The sequence below is a fragment of the Vitis vinifera genome, chromosome 3 (genome assembly GCF_030704535.1).
Source record: "Vitis vinifera cultivar Pinot Noir 40024 chromosome 3, ASM3070453v1".
NCBI classification, from domain to species: Eukaryota; Viridiplantae; Streptophyta; class Magnoliopsida; order Vitales; family Vitaceae; genus Vitis; species Vitis vinifera.
The window spans coordinates 1,631,670-1,653,781 of NC_081807.1; the positions used below are offsets into that span (position 1 = coordinate 1,631,670).

Consider the following 22,112-nt stretch of genomic DNA (forward strand, 5'->3'; position numbering starts at 1 on the left):
AAGTAATCAACTGAACGAAGAAAGTGACTCAAAGCAACGATTGGGAATTCTTCCCGATCGTTGCTTTGAAACTGTGGAAATGCTTTTTTAATAACCCATTCAATCCATTTGGGATGAAAGCCTATTTTGAATAGAATTACCTTAATAAAATCTCATTCAACCTTATCATATGTTATTTTCATGTCAAGTTTAATCGTCATATATCCCGATTTGCTTTTGGGATAAGCTATTATTTTATAAGCATAAGCTGATAGACTATAGTGATTTGAGGATTTTGGGTTATCTGAATTAGGAATCAAAATGATTAAAGTATGATTTATCTCTTTGAGCATGTGACCATCATAAAAGAAAGCTTTGACCATTTTACATACACATTTTCCAATTATGTTCTAATATTTTTGATAAAAACTAGGTAGAGGCCATCAAACCTTGGTTGTTTTTAAGACTATTGATGTGGAAAAGAGCGAATTTCTTTCTTTTACGACTTCTTTAATTAATTCTCTATTTTATTTTTCTATGATACAAGAATAAAAGAATTAGTAGCCCAAAGGAATTATCAATATTTATATATATTTAAATTATTTAATTTTTTATGTTAAAAAATAAATATAATTAATTAAATAAGTTATTAATTTTAATTTATTTTTCCTTTATTTTCTCATCCTTATGTTTTTCCATCAAATTTTTTGAGATAACATTTTCGAACGCGGTTCTTGAAAAATAGTTTTCAAGACAAAAAATTGAAATTCTCAGTAGCTGCTTCTGGAAATGCTTTCATCTTCATTCAAATAAATATTGGTATTTTACCACAAAGAAAGAACATAAAAGGGAAAACTCATCATCACCATCGTCATCCCCTTTGATTCTTGATGCTACATTTAGAAAAAAAAAAACCAAATCCAATATCATCTCCAAGTCTCCTCCACCATTGAAACAACGACCACTTTTCTAAAATCTCTCCTTCAAAGCGATGCTTCTCTTTCATTCAACTCCCCTGCTCTCATGTCATCTCTTTTCTCTACACTTTCCGCCCACATCTCACCTGCACAGCCAGTGTCTTTGTGATATCGGAGCAAGCTCCACTGTTCCCATCAAAAATCCCCGCCTCCATCGGTATTTCACAAGTGGTCTTCCCCATACAGTGCTGAAAAAAAAGGCCAAATTGCTCTCACTATATAGCGGCTAATAGTTAAGACATACGTATAGTGTCGAGAGAACTTTTTTTCCGAGAAAACTAAAGGTTTACCTGCTCGACAACTTTCTTGCTGTTGGGGGCAGTGCAGTTGCCCATTTCGAAGTCTCCACAGGCGCCCAATGGATTGCCGAAGCTGGCAAAATCCACCTTCACGATCACTTTGTAGTTGGGGCATTTAAGGTGGCCCTTGGGTTTCACTTCGTCTACCACCGCCCGGATCTTGCTGTCGTGCCTTTGCCATGACTTGACATGGGGTGGGTGATACTCGGTTACGATGCTGCAGATTGTGTCTCTATTCACTAGCTCAACCTCTATCTCCTCTGGGTTTCCTCCAGTTTCCTCGAAAATGACCAGGAGATTGTCTGAGGGCTTTAGCCAGGCTCTTGGAACATGGTATCTGAAACAACCGAAAACATATGTTAATTGAGGAAATTCAAGAATGCCCAGTTTGATTTTCATGGAGTTTCTGTGATAATTTGTAGTTTTTGTACTTACTCAGACTGACTTGGCTTTTCAAGAGGTGATAGGTAAGACAACCAGTAACGACCTATGTTTTTCCCATTCACCCAAGCCATTCCTTTAGCCATACTAGTCATCCGGAGAATCACTGGGTCATTTCCTTCAGGCATGTCAAAGTAGGTCTGCAACAAGAGGGGTAATTTTCTCCGCTTAAAAAACCCGGAAAAATATACACTTCCAGTTGGAAAAAGACTTCATGGAAGCCACTGTAATATGGATATCAGCAATTTTTTTTCAGCCTTCCAAACATAATTACCTTGTACCATGTCATAGCGGGTCCCTTCCCCTTGGCTGCAGTCCACTGCACTCTGTGTGATCCTCCCTGAGTGTAGGCCTTGACGTGTTCTCCATTCACACCCACCTGAAAATCACCCACAAGTTATGATCATGCCCAATCTCACTGTCATAAATTGCAGATCAGTCTCTTACCTGTTGTCCCCAACCATTATTTGTGATATCAAGAGTTCCAGTATTCAACCCGAGGATCTGCACACTATGGATCCCTGCATACCTATGCTCCATGTAGGCTCCGCTATTCTTCATTGATTTAGCAGACCTCATTAGTATTTGGGCCTTAGAAATTGATGGAAAACACATGAAAGGAATTGTCCATTACCGGTAGTCCCACTGTCATACACAGCAGGGCAATGTAGTTTGTTCCGGCCTTGAACTTCACTGGTTTCCTGAAAACAAAGTTTTTCTCTACATTGCTCCCATGGGCAGACCCTGAAAAATCACACCCACTTGGTAATGAAAAAGCTTATTACCTATAAATTTGTAAACAGAGATGTGGATCAGCATGCTTTTGTGTGATTACCAATGAAATTGCCATTGACGAATGCGAGCATCGCATGGCCAAGATTCGAGATCTGTAGGACTGGGATGATGTCTTTCTTCATTGGTAGGTCATAATTACTAAGTTCTATGCTGAAATTTGGGATTAAAACAATCATATCAGTCAAAACTTACTCTTGGTTCTTGGCATTCCCCTGTGTATTGGATTTGAAAATTCTTGGTTTACCTGGTAACGAACCAGGCGTAGTCTGATCTATCTTTAAGGAAGTTGTAAAGCTCCATTGGTGACTTGGTGAGAATTTTCATGTCTGTCATGACTGGAATCGGTTCTTGTGACATTTCCCATTTGAGATTCTTGTTTGCTATCTTCGATTTAACGAAGTTTCTCGCATTATGTTGTGCTACAACCTGTCATACAATCAAAAACAGAAATCTAACGCTCAGCAATCTTCTCCACATCAAAGAGTAGGCAATTCAATGATCATTTTTTTTCCTTGGTGAGTTACCCTCTGAGTATTGTAAACAACAGTCTTGCAATCAGGAAGGATGCTGATGGAATGTGGGGGCAGGAAATATTCCTCTCCCCTGAAAGTAAGAGTTGCCGCTTCTCTCGAATGGTTGTTGGTCAGGAAAGCAGCACAAATGTGGGTTCCAGGCTTCTCATAGAACCTTACCTACAGAGCAAAACAGCTTAGTCTGCCATATTTTTTACCTATATTTTTGTCGTGTTTTTGCCTAAAGTTTTGCATTCTATTCATGATATATGCTCACCTCTTTATCCTTTCCCAACTTTTCAACCCCGGGGCTCCCCGTAAACAGGGCCTTTTTGCACAATCTCAAAGCAGAATGCAAGTCTTTGAGGTGACCCCATTTGGGTTCCCTCTGCAGGCCTGAAGAACATACAAAGGAGAAACTCAGTTAGATCTTTAGATTTCGTTTCTTGATCAGTCACGGAGAAAGAAACGATAATCCCAACCGTATTCATCAAGAGGGGCTTCATCATAGTAGCGTGTAGTCACAAAGGATGAGCCTGTTCTCCCAAAATTTGTCCCACCATGGTACTGCAAACACAACCATAAGGGCCAATCTTGTGAGGATTTTCTTTTCAGGCCAATGGTATGTTTTTGTGTGTTTTTTTTTTTTTTTTTTTGAAGTTTTGGGAAGAGAGAGTCTAGTATCTTCCTACCATGTAATAGTTGGCAAGTGTTCCATTCTTTGAGATGAATCGAGCAACCGAGAAAGCAAGATCTTCTGCTGCTCTTTGGGATGGTGGGTCTCCAAATACTCTATACCTGCAATCAATAAACACCATTGAAAGCTGATCAGAACCTGAATATCAGCTTAATTTGCTAATATGATAAGTGTGTAGTACTTACTGAGCTGTCCAGTTCTCAGTCCATAGAGAAGGCTTGTTTGGTCTATTGGGGCCAGTGAATGTATCCCCGCAGTGCCTCCCGTTGCATGTATTGATCTGCAGACAAACCCAAGTACTCAATTTCCAAAACCCTAGATCCAATGCCTCTTCAGAGGACGACGATGAAACTTTACGACGACATATAAACTTACCACAGGATCAGGGGCATCCTTCTGTTTGCACATAATCCAGGGGACTCCAGCTCCGAGTCCCACAGCCATTTTGCCTGCCCACTGCACATACTGGACCCCTAGCTCCCTATATGCAAGTTGAATACTATTGTACTCATTTTCGATCTGAATCATAGACGATGTCAAAGAAAATCAGAACATAATCAAGGTTTGTAAGAGGATGAGGCCAATTGTAAACAAGCCAGACCTGAGCTAGTATGATGGGGCCTCCTTGAGGAGCAAACAGTTTTGCTTCTTTCATCATTTCTATTATCATCCTGCTGTATTTTTCCATGTGATACTGCAAAAATGTGAAAGATTTTGTTCATATTTGTTTAAATTCGTGTAGTGTGATTACTATCTTCTGTATATGATCTTGGTCATCACCTTGAATGGCTCATTGTAGGACCGGAATATGATGTCGGGGACTTCTCTTAACCAATATGGAAATCCTCTGGAATCAGAACCGAGAAAATTTGTATGAGACTACTGATAGAGAATGGTGTTGGGGAAGAAAATGAGGGGGTGAATGAAGGTACCCGTGGTTCCATTCAGCCTCGATGAATGGCCCGATCCTGAGGGTTGCATACAAACCATAATCGCCTATCAATTTGATGAACTTCACTAAGTCATAGTTGCCTTCAAAGTTGAACTGCAAAACTCAAAGTTAGCCCGTGAAGCAAACCCGAAAAATTTGGAATTTTGCATGGAGGACTTCAAATATAAGTCTACCTGGCCCTCAACCGGCTCATGGATATTCCAGAACACGTAAGTCTGGATCAAATTCAAGCCTCCATGTTTCGCCTTTTGAAGAATGTCCGGCCACATCTGAACCCAATTCACCAAAACCATCAATTCAATCCCCAAATACCCAGAACAGGAAAAAGAAAGTATCATCAATAAACTTGAGTCCGGGACTACCTCTGGGGTGCTCCGGGGGTAATGTATCGAGCCTGAAAAGAGAAGCTCCCGTCTTCCATTGACGATCAGAGACCTTCCATCATATGTTACAGTCTTCGCCCCTTTAGCGATGCCATGCGCGGCCGCATACGAGACCAACAAAGAAAGAACCGCGGCTATCAGCGCCTGTCCTGATACCACCATAGTTAATCTCTCACAGCGGTTCAGAAGAGAAAGCTGTGATAGAGGGCAGTTAGCCAATATATAAGTAGTGTCTCGAAGAATTTTTCTGAAGAATTTCGAGTAGGGATGAAGTGATTTGGAGAAAGATCTGGTAAAATATAAGGCAAAGGAGGAGAGCCCGGAAACTGAAATGTGGTTCAGCTGTTGGTATCTATTGGTTGCTGTTTCTTCTTACAGATCTTTGTTGGAGTTCCTGTTGTTTTGGGCATTGTTTTCTCTTCATTTCTTGCTATTTTTGAAGGAGAAAGACCGAGTTAGACGTTTGACTAGCGGGAAACAGTTGGTTCCCCTGTAACTGTAACGACTATTCGAAATTGGCGGTAAGGAAAGAGTCGCTATCCTCTGCTTCACATGGGTTGTTTGGGCTTTTGCATCTTCCAATCGAATTTGAGTATAAAATATCTCAGGTAACATATATATATATATGGTCAACAAATAAAAAGACCATTGAAATAGTTTTTTGTTTTTCTTTTTTTTTATTTTGTAGGACTTATTTATTATATTAGGGCTATGGGGATTCAAACAGTTGACCTTCTCGACAAAAATAGATCAAACCGATTATTATCAAAATGATCTGAACTCTTTCAAAAACCCAACATGCATTTTTTTTTTTTTTTTTTTTTTGAAATGGACTTTTATCATTTGCTAGTAGTTAATCTTCCATATTTTCTCTTTACCGAAAGATAAAGAGATGATCTAGTGACAACATTGATAGTGCCCTTAATACGAAACCAAAGTTGCTAACTATGATAAATGTGTTAACTATGGATATGTTAGAAATAGACCGATTTTATCACTTTTCAATTCAATTTAGTAAAAATAATGTCTCATTGTATAATATGGATTCCAAACATTCATGAGATTGAAAACTTTTAAAAACCGCTTTCAAAATCAATTCTTAATTTTGTTTAAATATGCAATTATGGTTGAAAAGAAACAAATTTTATTTATTTATTTTATATGAGATATTGCACACTTATGTATACCGTAAAAGTTTTGAAGGTAATTTCTATATTTTTAATTATTTTCAAAATATTTTGAAAAATAGTTTCCCAACCTTAGTATTTATCAATTTTTTATGAATTTGAGGTTTTTATTAGTGAATTTTAATTATATGGATAAAAACTTTAATAATAATCAATAATTTAATTAAAATAAAAAAATAAATATATATTGTATTTATGACATTTAATTGATGTATATAAGTTATCATATTGAATTAATTCAATTTTTTTAAAATTAAAAGAAACTGTTAAAATACATACAAGAATTCAATATGTCAGAAAAAACAAGAAGAAGAGATTTTTAAGCTTATTCTTCATAGAGTCCTGACCTCCTAAAAAATGATATCAGAATCTGTCTAAAAGGGAAAATCAATTCCCCTCCACCAAACACCTCCCAATATAAATTCGGCCCATGGGCTGGAGAGTGAGCTAACCTGGCCAACTCCAAAATTTTCGAGGCCCAGCCCAGTATAGGCCCACAAAAGGTTCATGGACTCGTTCTGTTTCCCTCCAAAATTGAAATCTCCCGCTCCCTCCACAAAAACTCAAAACCTCTCCCTCTGTATTTAACACAAACACCATAACTCTATCACCGATTTTTCACTCCCATCAACCAAATCAAACTCTCCATGTCCAATCACCAGGAGGATCTTGATCTCCTTCTCTCTCTCGAAGATAGGGTTTTGGAAACTCCTCCCCACTCACCAGGTCAATCTCTCTCTTTCTCCTTCTATGAGTATTTCTTCGTTTGCATCCAGATGTGTTTTGCTTCAAATTTCTTTATGGTTTTTGATTTTTTCCATGCTCCATGAAAAAACTATTTGGGTATCTCTGAGTTTTCCTTAAATTGCAGTATATGCACAGGCGTTGGGTGTTGTTCATCCATTTCAAGCATCAATTTGTTGGGAAATCTATGTGGGGTTCTCTTAGTTTTTCTTAATTTGCATTATATTTGAATATAGTTTCAAATTTATATTACATGTATTGGACATTTTTTTTCCCATTTCAAGCATCTATTTGATGGGAAATCTATGTTGGTGCCTCTGAATTTCTCTTGGTTTACAGGATACCTTTCTGATGATGGATCTCCAACGCGAACAAGGCAGTCAGACATGTCTGTCTTCAGAAATGCCGTCCAAGATTGTCTTGATTTTGAGCCTGAATCTGTGAAGAAAGCTCCCAATTTGAAGAAGAATGAGACTGACGTTGAGAAGTTTTCAGGTTTGCGTATAAGGTGGGTGCAGGTCAACTCCGATTGAAAACTCCCAAAAGATTTTTCTCACTATAGGTTTTGATAATTTTTTTTGGGGGGGAGGGTGAGAATTCCAATGGGGAGAAACCCTGATGTGTTATGAGATTGTTTGATGTTTGTTTGTTTTATATTTTCTTTTTCCAGGAATCAACTGGTCTCCTCTGTTGAGCTTAGCAGCCAATTTTCAGATATTCGATTTGTTCGGCTATCAGCAATAAAGTATGTTATTGCACTTAATTTATATTCCTTTATGTCAATTTGTGTGGTCTAGTTCATTGCTGAGAAACCGAGGAAATTAAAATAGTTGAAACCTGAATGTTCTAATGTTTTAGTTCCTAAAGAACACAAAATATCAACTCAAATTCAGCCTTATCCGAGTAACAGGTCAGCTGGTCAGACGGTTTCTTTGTTCCCTAACGGGTTACATCAAATAAAACAGTTTAAGTGTTTTTCTTTCTTTTCTTTTCCTCAGTTTTTTGGCAATCAAGCAGAGTATTAATGCAAGTCTTGTTTTCTCAGGAATTTGCTGGTGGGGGACACCCTTTCAGGTTGTTGGGCGACCGTTGGTGTTTTGACTGAGAAGGGGAACCCAAAGACTAGTTCTGCGGGGAAGAACTATTGCATATGGAAAATTGGGTGCTTGGATGAAGACACTGTTAGTGTTTTCTTGTTTGGTGATGCTTATCAGAAGAACTGGAAAGAGCAGGCTGGAACAGTCTTTGCATTATTCAATTGCAGTGTTAGGAAGGATGCCATGGTATGAACTTGACATGCACTGATGGGGGTGTTTGTTGAAGTTTAAAATAGTGCTAAATTTCTCCTTTTCTTTTTGTTTGGCAGGGAAATGGGTTTTCATTAAGTGTCTATTCTCCTGGTCAAATTTTAAAGTTGGGCACTTCAGTTGATTATGGAGTTTGCAAGGGAAAAAGGAAGGATGGGATGGCTTGTACACTAGTCATAAACAAGTACGTAACTAGCACTTCTTGCTTCATTTGATTGAGTAGACTCATTGTTACAACAAAATGCACTTGAAAATATTGCAAGTATACATCAGTATTGATGACATAAAATTTTGGTTCTAAGCAATGGGGGATGAAGAATGTTTTTATAGTTATTATCAAAATTCGGTAGTTATGTCAAGTTAAAAGTCATATGTTAACTTTCGATGTGTTCAGAGTGTTTTTATGTAGTTTAGTATTGGGTCACTGGCCTCACCTAACAGACAGATATACGACCTTTTGATCCAATGATAGTTTCTAGGATCATGCTTTACAATTATAAATTCTGATCCAAATTTTAAGCAAAATTTTATATGGCAGCATCACCCAAATTCATTGTGCTTTGTAATTTTTCAAAGGAAATTAGGAATGCAATAGCATTATAGTATGAAAAAATTAGAGATCTCAGTCAATCTTGCAGTTTCCAGTGCAAAAATAAATGATTTGATTTACTGCAAGAAATAGTCATGGCATCCTTCAACTTGTAAATTGTGCTAAATTTATTCACCATATAGATACAAATCAGTGGTCGAGCTTCAAGAAGTCAGGTGGAATATTATGATTTGGAAAGTGTTTCCCTAAGAAGAAAAAGATCCTGGTCAGGAAATGTGTTGCTGGGGTAGTTAATGGGGTGGGTAGCTCCACTAGTTTTCTTGAAGAAGATGCTATAAAAATCATTGGACTAATTCTGTGATAATCAATCCTGATGTTGTTTATAACATGGATTGTTTAATCCAACAATCAAGGAGGTTAAGCTGAGTTTACTTTCTTGGGCATGATCTAGCATAGCATTTTTTGTAGTAATTCTTGCAAAAATAAATAGAGGTCTTCTGTGTGACATGAGTTGCTGCTCAACCTTGCATGACATGAATGTGCAACAGGAACAACTTTACATTAAAAATATTAAGCTTCCTATCCTTAGATGGTTTTCTCATATGCTCAGAGTGATTGGGCTTGTTTTGACCCCTAACTAATCCCTCTTTGGTTACTTAAGAATTTTCTGTTGCATTTGTGGTTAACTTGATAAACCATTGTAGCAACCAGAGACTACCTTAAAAATCTGGGTACAGCATGAAGATATGGGACTCCTGTATTTCAGGGCATATTGTAAATACCTCCTTGAGTTGCTAGGTTTGAACCAGAAGAGAATGATCTATGACTGGCTTATGTTCTTGATCTTATCTCAGTATTATTTTCATTATTGAAGTTTATCTTTGTGGTATCTCTTTGTACTATAGAACCCCTGATGATTTAACTCAGGCACCTTGTGTGATTTCAGGCGTCGTGGGGTGTATTGTAGATACCATAAATCGGTAAGATAATTGGTTCAATACCTTAATTTGGTGACCAGTTTATCTCAAAAGAAATGTGCTAACTTATGCTTCCTACTCATTTTCTTTATAGAAAGCATCTGAGAAATATTCCATAATGCGAACTGAGCTCAAAGGAGGGTACGTGCTCACTGTTCAGGATAATTTCAATCTCTTTGTGTTTACTGTTAGCCACTTGCCAAAACAGGGGGCTCGTATGCTTTGCTTTATTTTAATTTCCCAGTAAGTACCTTCAACTTGTGATACTTCTTTTCAGGAACTTAAAGACAGCCTTTCGGGATCCTCTCAACTCAAAAGGAGTTTACTTAGTTGACCCCCTAGCTGATAAAACCAATGTAAAAAGGCCCATGCAGCCACTAAAGTTGTTATCAGTGGATGGACTGAAGAAGGCACTTAGGTTCGTCACAAGCATCTTTTAATCTCCAAACAATTTTTCAAATGCTCTGTTTGGTTATTTAGAAGACTACAATCATTTTACAATTCCTATTTTATTATCTTTTCCCCATCTTCTTAGCAACCAAACAGATTATATGATTCCCTTCACTTTTCCCTTATTGAGTTATCAGTACTTCATGATAACTCGATGCCTAAAAGTTAGTGCAAATTCTTTTTGTTTTGTCAAGGTTTGAAACAACTGTAATCTATCTAATGCATGGAAGAATCTAGAAATTTAGTGAAGCTAATGTGTCTGCAACGTACCAACTGGACAGCAATGCAGGTAAAGTGACAACAAATGCACACTCTCAAGGAATAAGGTTTCTAACTGAAATCACAGGTTTGGGGTCCTTTCCACCTCTGCTCATTTGCTGTGATCCTATTTGATTCCTTCTCTGAGACATTTTAACTTTGTAATACAGGGAAGGTGGGCTCAAAAATTACAAAAGAAGGATCAGGCCCTAACCAACAAGTGGCCAAGAGGTGAATTCCCTAGTAGATAAACCATTAATATTATGTTCTTGTTTATTTGCCATTTGTGGGTGGTCTTTCCACTTCATTGAAGATTCATCTATCAAAATTCAGGCCATCAACAACCATTAGAACGGATTCGTCTGCAGTTGCAAGAAACCAGCAGCCTGGCACAAAAAGAAAGAAAATGGAGCAGGAGCAACCATCATCTGGAAAAGCCAAGATGGCTACAGAAAAGATGATCGAATTAGAATTTGTTAGTTCAGATGAAGAATTCTAGCCTTCCTTGCTCACTCTTACAAATACAACCTGGTGTGTTTAATCCACCAGTGTTGAGCCTCCATCTTGTGGAAGTAAAGGTCCAAAATAACCAGGAAAGCTGCTTTACAGTCGAGAACTACAGATTTTACAAGTTGCAGCTGGGTAGAACTAGAAAATTTGTTGGTGACATCTTGGTTGAAATTTTGACATAATTTTTAGATGACATAATGGTCAGGAGTTTCATTTCCTCCATTGGTCTTCAGATGTGAGTAAAATCTCTCCAGCATAAAGTTCTATTTGCAGTGAGCAAAAAAGTTTAGCAAGTTGAAATGCAGGGCAATTTGTCTTGGCTATTTATTCAACTGACAATTTTGTAAGATTCTTGCCTGTTCTCTTTCTTCTGTTGTGTAATAGAATCTGTTTGATGTTTTTATTCGGTTAGCATCTGGGAATTCTTGTTAGATGCTTTCTAACATGATAGATTCTTTCATTTTGTTATGGTACTCAATACTTTATTAGTATGTTCTGCAGTTATGTTGCATTATAGTTGGGATGAGATTCATAAGATTCCAATTTTTATAGCTTCTTTTCCCATGTATTCAGCATGTGAAGGTTTTTCAATATTCTGTTGTATGGGTAAAATCAGGCTTAGTAAGCACACCTATCAATTGGGCTATGAAGCTTCATTTGAGACTGAAAAACCAGTTTCATGAGTTATAAGCCACTGGTTTCAAATTTTATCCCTTGGCTTTATAGGAAAAATGAAGGAACGATAAAATATTACTAATCTTTGGTTGCAAAATCTGTACTATGAAAATGACTGGAGCCAGGAGTCTTCCTCTAGGCTTGAAAATCAGGGAAAATTTGCCAAAAGCCGAGGTGCTCAATGCAGATGAATTTTGGCATTCAATGGCGTGCCTCAATTCAAAATTTAATAGGATTTGCTCCAGGGTGGGACCTGCTTTTGAATTCTTCGAAATTTTTTCAGTCAGCTGACAGCTATTCTGATACGACATAGAACAATAATTAATCAATATGCAGAACATGGGGTGGCCTAGTATGCTCAACCAGCATCATTAACTCACCCCTTAGAACAAGTGTGTTTGTAGCACAATCACATGGAAATTAATTCTTCCTTCCCCTGTATCTCTCAACGATGTGGGCATTTTTTTCGCTTCTAATTAATCATTTTGGTCATCAATTTTTCTGAGGTTCATTTGCTAGCAATTCATTGTCATTGATTCTGATGCCTGCATCACTTACCTCATAATATTTAAAGCAGGGATATAATATCGTTTTTTCAACAGCTTAAGGTTACCAAACTTTCATGGTAGATGAAGGATGTCTACTGCTGGAACAACTTCGCATGAGGTCAGTACTATTTCCTTTATCAAGTATGCTTATGCAGATTTGATTCAACAACCTGCCATACGACAATATTATACAATGGAAGTACCTTAGTCATCAAGCTATTCATATTAAATGGTTGAATTGGAAGCCATGGCAATAGTGAAAGGGCCAGTTACAGAGATATTGAATTGATAAGATAGTAGGGGAAAGCATTTGTTAATTGTTATCCATGCACATGGGGTTGGTATGAAGCTCCCCATGTGCTCTCCTCAGTCTTATTTTTGTTCTTTCTTTTGACATCATTAGAGGAGCAGGGCTACCAAAGTTCAGGACTTTTTTTGTATTAGGTTTAATGTGCCTTTCTTGTTTTCTTTTTTAATGGTTAGGTTTCGCCTGCCTGTGAGCTGATCTAATTGAGACTGAGGACCTAGGTTTGGTCTCCAAATCCATCTTGGGGTAGGTTGTTACGATATTGTGTCTTATTAGGCGAAAGAATACAAGAATGCAGGTTTGGACAAGCGTTAGGTTGAGCTGATCAGTCAAGAAAGCAACTGCAGGCAACAGCTGCTAGTCCCTTAAGAGTAGTGGATGGAGGATGTTGGGGAGGCTTTCTGAGGAATGACCCCAGCTCTTCGAGACTCCAAGACTCCAACCACCTTGAGCCGGGGAAACCAATGACCTGAACACTAAACTGGTGGACTCGATTTGAATTTGTAAGAATTTGCACTAACCCAGATGGACCTTAGGCCATTTTTTGAATTTGGAGGCATGGTTACATTCCAATCCCATTAAGATGTCATATTTCATGGCGTAAAGCCTCCTGTTAGGTGGCAGGTCAATGGAGCCTTAACCGCTCAACCACCAGCTCCATTGATGTATAATTCAAGAAAAGATGAGGTAGTTGATGAGTCATTGAGAGTGTCATGGGACAATGGGCATAGAAAGAAAGAGCAAGCTCATTACTCCTCTCTCATTTAGTCCTCTTCTGCATTTCTGTCATCAGTGGCTTCCCTCTTTAATGGCCTCAAATCCTAATCCATCTGTCCTTTCTCATTCTATTTCTCTCCATCTCTGCTTTCTCAAGAAGACCAAAAACCCTAAATGTGAATGAGTCATTTATAGCAATGGTTTTGTATCAGACTCAAGACTTGTCTCCATCAAACCTGCTTAGTATTGAGGTTGACATGTTCCACTGTCACAAGATCAATTTTGTTTTACAGCCCAGTCTTAATAGATTTTAGATTTAGTAAAATTTGTATTTTTTTTTTCAAAGTTAAAGTCCAATTTTTAAATATTTTATTTGATCACATAAAATAAAATATTTGCTCTTAAATGAAATTTAAACGACAATTTGGCATCAATTTCTATTCGAATTTCGGACAAAACAAACATCATCTAAATATTCTCATATATTTATGAGCTTGATAAAATAATATTTAGACCATGTTTGATATTTGAAAATTTTAATGGAGAAAAATTTAATGAAAAATGTGAGGAAAGAAAATAAAGAAGAAAAGTAAAGGGGAATAAAAAATAAAAAATAGATTTAAAGTTAATAAATCATCTTTATATATTGCTTCAAATTTATTCTACTTATAAGTTGAAAATGTATGAATTTTGAATTAGTATTAATTATATTTGAATTTCTTTAATATTTTTTACAACACAATCATTTATAGGAAAATTATTTTTTGTTTTTTTTTTCTTTTTTTACTATTTTTTTAGAAACCAAACATTACTTTAAATTAATTTAATATCTCACTTTGATGGTACTTTTTAAAAGTGTTTTTAGTCTTAAAAATACTTTTAAAAATGTTTTTAAGGTCAAAACTAAGTATTTGACAATATTTTGAAAAACACTTAAAAATTTAGAGTGTGTTTGAGAATAATTTTGAAAAGCGTTTTTAGTATTTTTAATACTTAAAAAATAAAAATTTTCAAGTGTTAGAAATATTAAAAACGCATATCAGAATTACTATCAAATACATTATTAGAAAAACACTTGAAGTGTTTTTTAAAAAAATACTTTGGAGGTGTTTCTTTTAAAAAAAATATTTCAAAATTTTTATATATTCCTAAAATATATTTTTTTACTATTCTTTGTTTCTCTTTCATTATCCGCATCTTTCTTACTCTCTTCTTCCTTTTTTACTTTCGTTTTATAATACTAAATTTTTGAGTTTTTTTAACAATAGAAATATTTATATATATTTTTATAATAAAAGTGCTTGGTTTATTATAATATTTTATTTTTTAATAAATATCATTTTTAGTTATTTATTATTATTAAAAATATTTTTATATTTATATAATATATTATAAAAAATATTGTTAGAATCATTTTTCTGGGTTTTTATAAAAGTGTTTTTCATAGAAGTGTTGAAAAAAAAAAAAAAAATTCAATAAAAACACTTTTACTTGAAACAGTGTCAAATGAGTGTAAGTTTTATCAATCATGTGGGATCTTGCATTTGTTTAGGCATAAATCCATTTCTCGTTTAGGTATCAAATGGACAAAGGACATCTAACATTGTGGTAAGCTCATCGTCGTCTAGTATGATCTCGACGCATAATTTAGAGCGATGCATGTTATACACAAGAGCCATGTAGCCTTGTTTGTTTGACCCTATGGTACTAGACAGACATAAAACCAATCATGTGCATTGCATACATCGTCTGACAAACATTAACTGTGACAGAAATTAAGTGTCTTGATTGATACAATTATTACAAGGTTAAAGCACCAATTTTTAAGGCTTGTTAAAGCATGATAGCCATTATGAGTCGACAATCATTGACATTAAAGACGATAACACGTAATAAAAAACACCATTAAGACACTTGAGAAAACATTACATTTGAGTAAAGATAAATAATCGTTTTTAATCATAAGAAAGGTATATTGTCATTTCTCCGATACATTTCTTTTCTTGCTCAAACCTTTTTTCTCTAACTTAAACTTTGAAAGGACGTGCCTAGACAATTCGTTCGAACATCTTTTTGTGTAGGCAATAGCTCTATCTACATCTTAGGAGTTAGATGGAATATATTGTGTTAATTTTATCCGTTGGGATCTAGTCGGACCTTATTGTTGTTGGTCATGCGCCAACAAATCCAATGAATGAATAGGTAAAGAAAATTCATGAGAAATCAGACAAAATAATGTTTTAACTTTTGGAAGATAACTTCCAAAGAAAAAATTGTTGAAGAAAGTTCAAATAAATTTCGTTACTAAATAAATATTTTTATTTTATATAAAATTATTATATTTATAAATATTGAATAAAGCTAAATATTATAAAACGAATAATATATATATATATATATATATATATATTATAGTAGAGGTTGAGTGGTGAAGACGGGGGTATATAATAGATTGAGGTGGCAAATAGCTGGCGAGAGGTGGGGTCAGTACCAAACGCCTCTACTGCTTGCCTTTCCTCTTCCCAGGTCTCTCTCTCCTCTCTTTCTGCCTGGCTTTTCTGCTAGGGTTAGGGTTTGGGTGTCCTACTTTCTTGGTTGTTTTTGCACAGCAACTGACATTGAATTAGGGGTTTCGTTTTGAATCAGATGTGTAGTTGAAGAGTTCAGTTACTTCCAAAAATGAGTGCTTCAAGGTTCATTAAGTGCGTCACTGTCGGTGACGGCGCCGTCGGCAAGACTTGCATGCTTATCTCCTACACCAGCAACACTTTCCCCACGGTCAGCTCTGTTTTTGGTTTTTCTTCCTTTTTTTTTTTTTTTGCTGTTTGGTTTTCGAGAAAATGAAGTAGGAGAAAGGGGAATTGGGCTTTTTGAGTGTTAAATGCGTCACCGTTTGGTACCCGGCAAAGCAAGAAGAGAAAGGCTACCTGGGTTAGTTGAAGTGAATTAAAATTTTCGGGGACCCAAGCAGTAGCAAAGTTAAAGGTTGAATTTCTTTTGTTTTCCTCCATTTTCTCAGCTAAGAATAGGAGAATTAGGGTTTTTCTTGGGGTATGGAAATATGGCAGCCTTCTTGAGGTAGAATGCTTTCTTTCTTTGACCACTTTTGGTTTTACGGAATGAATGAGGGAAAGGAAGTGGAAAATTTTCATTTGATGAAATTAGGGGTTTGCCATATTGGCCTTGCCAGTGATATTTCATTTGAATTTTAAAAATGGTTGCTCTTTTACGCTCTATGTGAGAACTTTTTCTTTTTGTTTACTGTCCCTCATTCTTTTTCTAAGTATTTTCAAACAATTTCATTTCCATAGCCTCTTTTGCGTGTAGTTAGGGTTTATCATAGGTTTTGGAAATCGGTTGTATCTTTATGTGTTGACATCTTCTGAGAAATACATGGAAGCTTGAGTTATGGACTTCTGCAATGGCTTTAACACGTGTTTGTGTATTTTTTTCCAACTTGAAGTTTGAATTGATGGGGTTACCTTTGTATTGATCATCAACTTGTTTTCTTCATTTGGAATGTGACCTGGAGCAGGATTATGTGCCAACTGTATTTGACAATTTCAGTGCAAATGTTGTGGTGGATGGGAGCACTGTTAATCTAGGGTTGTGGGATACTGCAGGTAAAGTTCCAGACCTGTAGGAATTGTTTGTTCACATTTTTTTGAGGTACTTTGCTTGCTCTCAGGGTAAAAAATACATTGTTCTTAAAGGCAAACAAAAACTACTTTAAAGATGCTGTCTCAATGGTTGTCTTACCACTACACCTCTTTGAGGGTTCTTAATATTGAACTGATTTTGTTAATTTATGGAACAGGCCAGGAGGATTACAATAGGTTGAGACCTTTGAGCTACCGTGGTGCAGATGTCTTTCTGCTTGCTTTCTCCCTCATTAGCAAGGCTAGCTATGAAAATGTTGCCAAGAAAGTAAGTTTGGCTTCTACTATGAGAGATTTTTTTCCTTTTTTCTCCCTCCTGCAACATGTCGTCTGGTTAATATGGTTTGCTGATAAATTCTTTATGTGCTCTGTTTCCATATTCAGTGGATTCCTGAGTTGAGGCATTATGCACCCGGTGTTCCAATAATTCTTGTCGGGACAAAGCTTGGTTAGATTCTCCTAATCCAATTTTTTTAAGTGCTATTAATTTTTTTTTTTCAATTACCAGAACAAGTGAGCTACAAATGTAATGTTTATAATTTTTCTCTTTATGGAATTGTAGGTTAGATTGTATGTTCAGTTGCCTGTTATTTTGTACCATAATGTGCCCTGATCTGGATTTACGTATTTTCAAGTAAACTTTACAAGTTTTAAGTAACTGTAAAAATTACAAATCCACAAGTAATTTCAAATTTTGCTAACCATAATACAATTAAAAGTTACCAGAATTTTCTAGGTTGTAAACTTTAATTTTTTAATTTTTAATTTCTCTATACACTAGATGTTTCTGATTTTGTGCAGGAACCTTTATTTGGAGTCTAAAAAAATACCTTATCACCTATTTATATTATTAACTAAGATTACAAAAATTCCCAAATAAGTAATACCCAATAATTCTTCATAGAAACATAACAAAATAAAATAAAATCTGACATTTTGGATCTTTGGATATTTTTCCACTGAAAATATAGGAGCATTTATGATACAGCCCTTATATTCCAAATATAACATTTCCAACAGTGTATTTAGCCTTTTCTTTGGCATTGTTGGAGAGTTATGAAAACCGGGAAGAATCAAACAATTATCATTGATGGAAATGTTAATAATTAATGCAATAGGAAGCTGCTCTGAGGACTGTGAGGAAACTAATGGAATGTTTGTCTATCATTATAGAAGTGTGCAACTAAATGTTTTCTTCTTGAAAATTTTCCTAGATTATGATGTTTGTATTATTTACTGTATGGGATCAGCATCAGATGACTTGAATGGTTGAATATGTTGTTAAAGTAATAAGAATGGTGGTAAACAACCTTCTGAGGGTTTATGTAAGTTGTCCAAGCATTTCAGAAATGCTCTTTCTCATAACAAAATGTTGAGTTTCCACTGTGTTTTAACAGCACTTCATAATAATTTATGTTGAATTTCAAAGGTATAAAGTTGTTCAATTGTTTATGAAATTTCACAATAATTGATGAAGGGGGATCATATAATTTCAAAGGTATAATTGAAGAGGATTTTCAAATTTATCTTTCAAGGTTTCTTTTACTTGTCTAAATTTTATCAATTCTGAATCAGTACCATAATTGACATCATTTATGCTGGCTGGTCCTTGGTAATTATCATTCATGTTCCACTAGCATGTTATTATGCTTGTTAATTTATTTTACTCATGTACCTTTTGGAATAGAAATCATAACCCCTGTTTGGAAACTGTTCTTGAAAACATTTTTATGTTCTTAAAACAAAAAATAGTTTTTTAATTTAGAAAACATGTTTGGTAAACTTTTGATGGAAACAGTTTTTTGAGAATTTGTTCTAAAAACGGGCTGTTTTTTGGAACAACTTTTAGGTGATTTTAGTTGTTTTTTTGTAAAATGTTTTGAGCAACAATTGAAAATATGGAGAATACTTCGAAAACTTCTGCATTATTTGTAAGTGTATCGTACTTTCATCGAGGATGAGTAGAAAAAACTGTTTTTCATATTTGAATTCTCAAAACAGAATTTTGTTCTTGAAAACAAGTAAGAACTGTTCTCAAAATTTGTTTTTTAAGAACTATTTTCAAAAACATTTCCAAACATAGCCATAGTTTCTCTTCATATGAACTTTGGAGGTTTTGCTACAATTTCTTGGTTCTCCCTTGTATTTTAACTTTTTTCTGTTTTAGAGACACCAATAGGAAGCCCTCTTTATTTTGAAGTATGTTGAAAACAGACCTGCTTCCTTTTATTGTCATTGTTTTTTGTACTAGTTATAGAATATCTCAGAGATGCTTTTTGTGTTTACAATATTCTAGAACTATAAATGTGATCCCTTTCCCTTTTCAACAAGCCTTCAATGCTAATTACTTGCAAATTTGCTTGTAGATCTTCGAGATGATAAGCAGTTCTTCATAGATCACCCTGGTGCAGTGCCCATTACCACAGCTCAGGTATTTTTGATATTGCCTTGTGTGATTTAAGATGATCTTGTGAGTACTACACTGTTTATTGCATCATCCTTGTGCTTGTATCCCTTGGATTGTATTGCAATCACTGCCCAATTAAATGGGCCTGATTTCCTACTTTCTTTGAAGGGAGAGGAACTGAGAAAGCTGATTGGAGCTCCTGCTTACATTGAATGTAGTTCAAAAACACAGCAGGTTGGTATATCTTATTCATGTTACTGAGAATCGTTACTCAGAAGTTTGTCATTACCTTCATTATTAACTGTGATATGTGTTCCCCCTTGTAATACAGAACGTGAAGGCTGTCTTTGATGCGGCCATTAAGGTGGTTCTCCAGCCACCAAAGCAGAAGAAGAGAAAGAAGAGAAAGGCACAGAAAGCTTGTTCTATATTGTGATTGTTGAAAGTTTAGGTGTGGGGAGGAAAAGATGACCAAGTAGACAATTATCATTTTAGGTCTTACCATCAATCTTTTTCATTCTCTTTCCACTTTGAGGAAGCTGCAGGCCGTGATCTATAGTTTCAACTGACAGAACTAGAGAGCTCCCTTAAAAGCGTCAGGTGGTTGTTTGTTGCTTTCTCGGATGTGTTTGTATATCAAAGACACATGCTATGTGTTTGTAACATGCACACCGCTTCAATTTGGTTCCAGATTTGCACAATGTATTAACTAGATTGATGAAGATTGCTCTATAAAAACTGAGACTGTTTCCTTTTGTGGCTGTGATTATATGTTCATATTTTGTAACAAAATTAGAATAATACTTCACGATGCTGGTCTATATGTGTAATGTTGCTTTGAATTATATCATATTTCTATGCTATAACCTAGCAGGTTTACTCTGAAATTCACATCTGCCTTATGGCCATCTAGACAGATTCTCTTGCATTTCTGGAAAATATATTTCTATTATAAGGCTAGTCATTATGCACTTTGCAGGTTTATTATTCCTTTATGATTATTATGAAAGTGGTTTTGCAAACAAATTGCAGCATGGAGTCAAGAGGGGCAAAAGAGAACATTATGGGCTACTGTCATCTTCTGTTTGTACATGACATTGAGCCATTATTCTGGTGAAGAATTTTCTAAAACATCTATCATGTTTTCTAAATTACCAGTGGCAGATTCTGTCTTCAGCCCACCTGTTTCGAGCTAAGCACGAATATCTTTTCTTTCATGTCCAGTGGCTGGTGATAGCAGTCGTTTCCAAGATTCCTGATTGGGTGGAGCCCTAGCTAAAAGTCTCCCTAAAATTTCAGCCATTCAGTGAAAGTAACCCATTAAGACCTGGAATCCATGGTTAGTTTATTTATCAGTAGTGTGTTCCATATTCACCATGATTTGTGCTGTTTTGATATCAGTTTGTGGGAACTATGATGAGTGATTTGAATGTGGAACTTGCCTAGTAAATGCCTTAAAAGTTTTCTTGTATTTTCTATGTTGTTGCTGTAGTTATCTTGCTTTAGAGCTCTTGATTCTTTCCTTGCAACTTTTTTCTGGAATTTATACTGTGCCCACTTCCATCACTGTCAAGAATCAGTGAACCTTCTCCCCCTCTTCCCCACCATCACCACAAACCTCCATTTAAGGCTGACTGATCTTCCATTATGTGGGTGTACGTGTTTCATTTCCCTTTGCATTCTCATCTTCCCTCTTGAATTTCTCCTCTCAGTTTAAGAATTACTACTGCTCAAATTGCTACAATGGCATCAAAGAGAATTGTGAAAGAGCTCAAGGACTTGCAGAGGGATCCCCCAACTTCATGCAGTGCAGGTATGAGACCTTAGAAACTCAACTCAGCTTCATTATATCGTCTAATTCTTTCTTGTTTGAGAGGTTTCTGAAGGCTTGCTGGATGTTCCAGGTCCCGTGGCTGAGGATATGTTCCATTGGCAGGCAACCATCATCGGTCCCAATGACAGTCCATATTCTGGTGGTGTTTTCCTTGTGACCATCCATTTCCCACCTGACTATCCTTTCAAACCTCCAAAGGTATACCACAAGGACGACATATGTAGTTCTTCCTTGTACATGGTTTTAGACCAACCCTGATGTTTTCCCTGAAAAATTTTCTTGCAGGTTGCCTTCCGGACCAAGGTTTTCCATCCAAACATTAACAGCAATGGAAACATCTGCTTGGACATACTCAAAGAACAATGGAGCCCTGCACTCACCATATCCAAGGTAGTGATCTTGGAGACTGGGCCCATTTTATTTTAATATAGCAGATGGTGGAAGACTAGAACCCGATACCTCCAGATAATCAAAACACTAATACTATATTAAACTACCATCGTTCTTAAAAAGCTGTTAAGATTTGGACCCACAATTTATATGATGCTCTAGTTAATTTGAAGCTTCTAAATCATTCGAGTATGGTTGTGAAATAAGGGTTTTGATTCTTGCAGGTTTTACTCTCCATTTGTTCACTGCTCACTGATCCTAACCCTGATGACCCTCTTGTCCCTGAGATTGCTCATTTGTGCAAGACTGATAAAGTGAAGTACGAATCAACAGCTCGCAGCTGGACCCAGAAATATGCCATGGGATAAACCCCAACTACCGCAAAGTAGACCTCACTTGACTTGATCCTTCAATCTTCCCCGTATTCCACTATGTGTATGAGGTATAGAGCTGGCCTAGATATTGTTATTCTTGGTATTTATAACTTACCCTTGAAGGCTGTAACTTGGAATTTGAGAATCCCTTGAAATAAATGGCTGGCAAGATTTGAGACTTAA

At 36.0% G+C, this 22,112-nt stretch overlaps 4 protein-coding genes across 7 annotated transcripts; 3 read left to right on the forward strand and 1 right to left on the reverse strand.

The window, feature by feature from the left end:
• Positions 1-770: 770 nt before the first annotated feature.
• Positions 771-5,446, reverse strand: LOC100258852 (beta-galactosidase 13). 2 transcript variants are annotated; one of them, XM_002278509.4, is made up of 19 exons: positions 5,015-5,446; positions 4,826-4,921; positions 4,633-4,745; positions 4,481-4,547; positions 4,302-4,394; positions 4,076-4,219; positions 3,886-3,980; positions 3,696-3,801; positions 3,486-3,570; positions 3,281-3,399; positions 3,016-3,183; positions 2,736-2,917; positions 2,532-2,641; positions 2,331-2,440; positions 2,144-2,251; positions 1,971-2,075; positions 1,691-1,836; positions 1,247-1,592; positions 771-1,144 (listed from the first exon to the last, which is right to left on the reverse strand). In XM_002278509.4, exons 1-19 carry the CDS (start codon positions 5,195-5,197, stop codon positions 1,019-1,021), a joined length of 2,502 nt encoding a protein of 833 aa, XP_002278545.1. In that variant the 5' UTR covers positions 5,198-5,446; the 3' UTR covers positions 771-1,018. The 2 variants fall into 2 exon arrangements, with proteins under 2 accessions (XP_002278545.1, XP_019074347.1); XM_019218802.2 differs by having other exon boundaries at positions 4,826-5,446.
• Positions 5,447-6,800: 1,354 nt separating this feature from the next.
• LOC100250259 (uncharacterized) lies at positions 6,801-11,544 on the forward strand. 2 transcript variants are annotated; one of them, XM_010648587.3, is made up of 11 exons: positions 6,801-6,948; positions 7,306-7,474; positions 7,637-7,711; positions 8,012-8,249; positions 8,333-8,457; positions 9,770-9,803; positions 9,895-9,941; positions 10,078-10,218; positions 10,532-10,596; positions 10,679-10,739; positions 10,842-11,544. In XM_010648587.3, exons 1-11 carry the CDS (start codon positions 6,870-6,872, stop codon positions 11,005-11,007), a joined length of 1,200 nt encoding a protein of 399 aa, XP_010646889.1. In that variant the 5' UTR covers positions 6,801-6,869; the 3' UTR covers positions 11,008-11,544. The 2 variants fall into 2 exon arrangements, with proteins under 2 accessions (XP_010646889.1, XP_059591754.1); XM_059735771.1 differs by lacking the exon at positions 6,801-6,948 and adding an exon at positions 6,999-7,155.
• Positions 11,545-15,681: 4,137 nt separating this feature from the next.
• LOC100253703 (rac-like GTP-binding protein RAC1) lies at positions 15,682-20,086 on the forward strand. Of its 2 annotated transcripts, XM_002278559.5 has the most exons (8): positions 15,682-15,791; positions 15,912-16,043; positions 16,801-16,888; positions 17,083-17,192; positions 17,309-17,372; positions 19,291-19,355; positions 19,500-19,565; positions 19,663-20,086. In XM_002278559.5, the coding sequence occupies exons 2-8, from the start codon at positions 15,945-15,947 to the stop codon at positions 19,765-19,767; spliced, it is 597 nt and encodes a 198-aa protein (XP_002278595.1). In that variant the 5' UTR covers positions 15,682-15,791; positions 15,912-15,944; the 3' UTR covers positions 19,768-20,086. The 2 variants fall into 2 exon arrangements, with proteins under 2 accessions (XP_002278595.1, XP_019074477.1); XM_019218932.2 differs by having other exon boundaries at positions 15,683-16,043.
• Positions 20,087-20,217: 131 nt separating this feature from the next.
• On the forward strand, positions 20,218-22,112 carry LOC100248604 (ubiquitin-conjugating enzyme E2 28). The gene is made up of 5 exons (XM_059735772.1): positions 20,218-20,444; positions 20,556-21,144; positions 21,236-21,363; positions 21,451-21,555; positions 21,780-22,112. Exons 2-5 carry the CDS (start codon positions 21,075-21,077, stop codon positions 21,921-21,923), a joined length of 447 nt encoding a protein of 148 aa, XP_059591755.1. The 5' UTR covers positions 20,218-20,444; positions 20,556-21,074; the 3' UTR covers positions 21,924-22,112.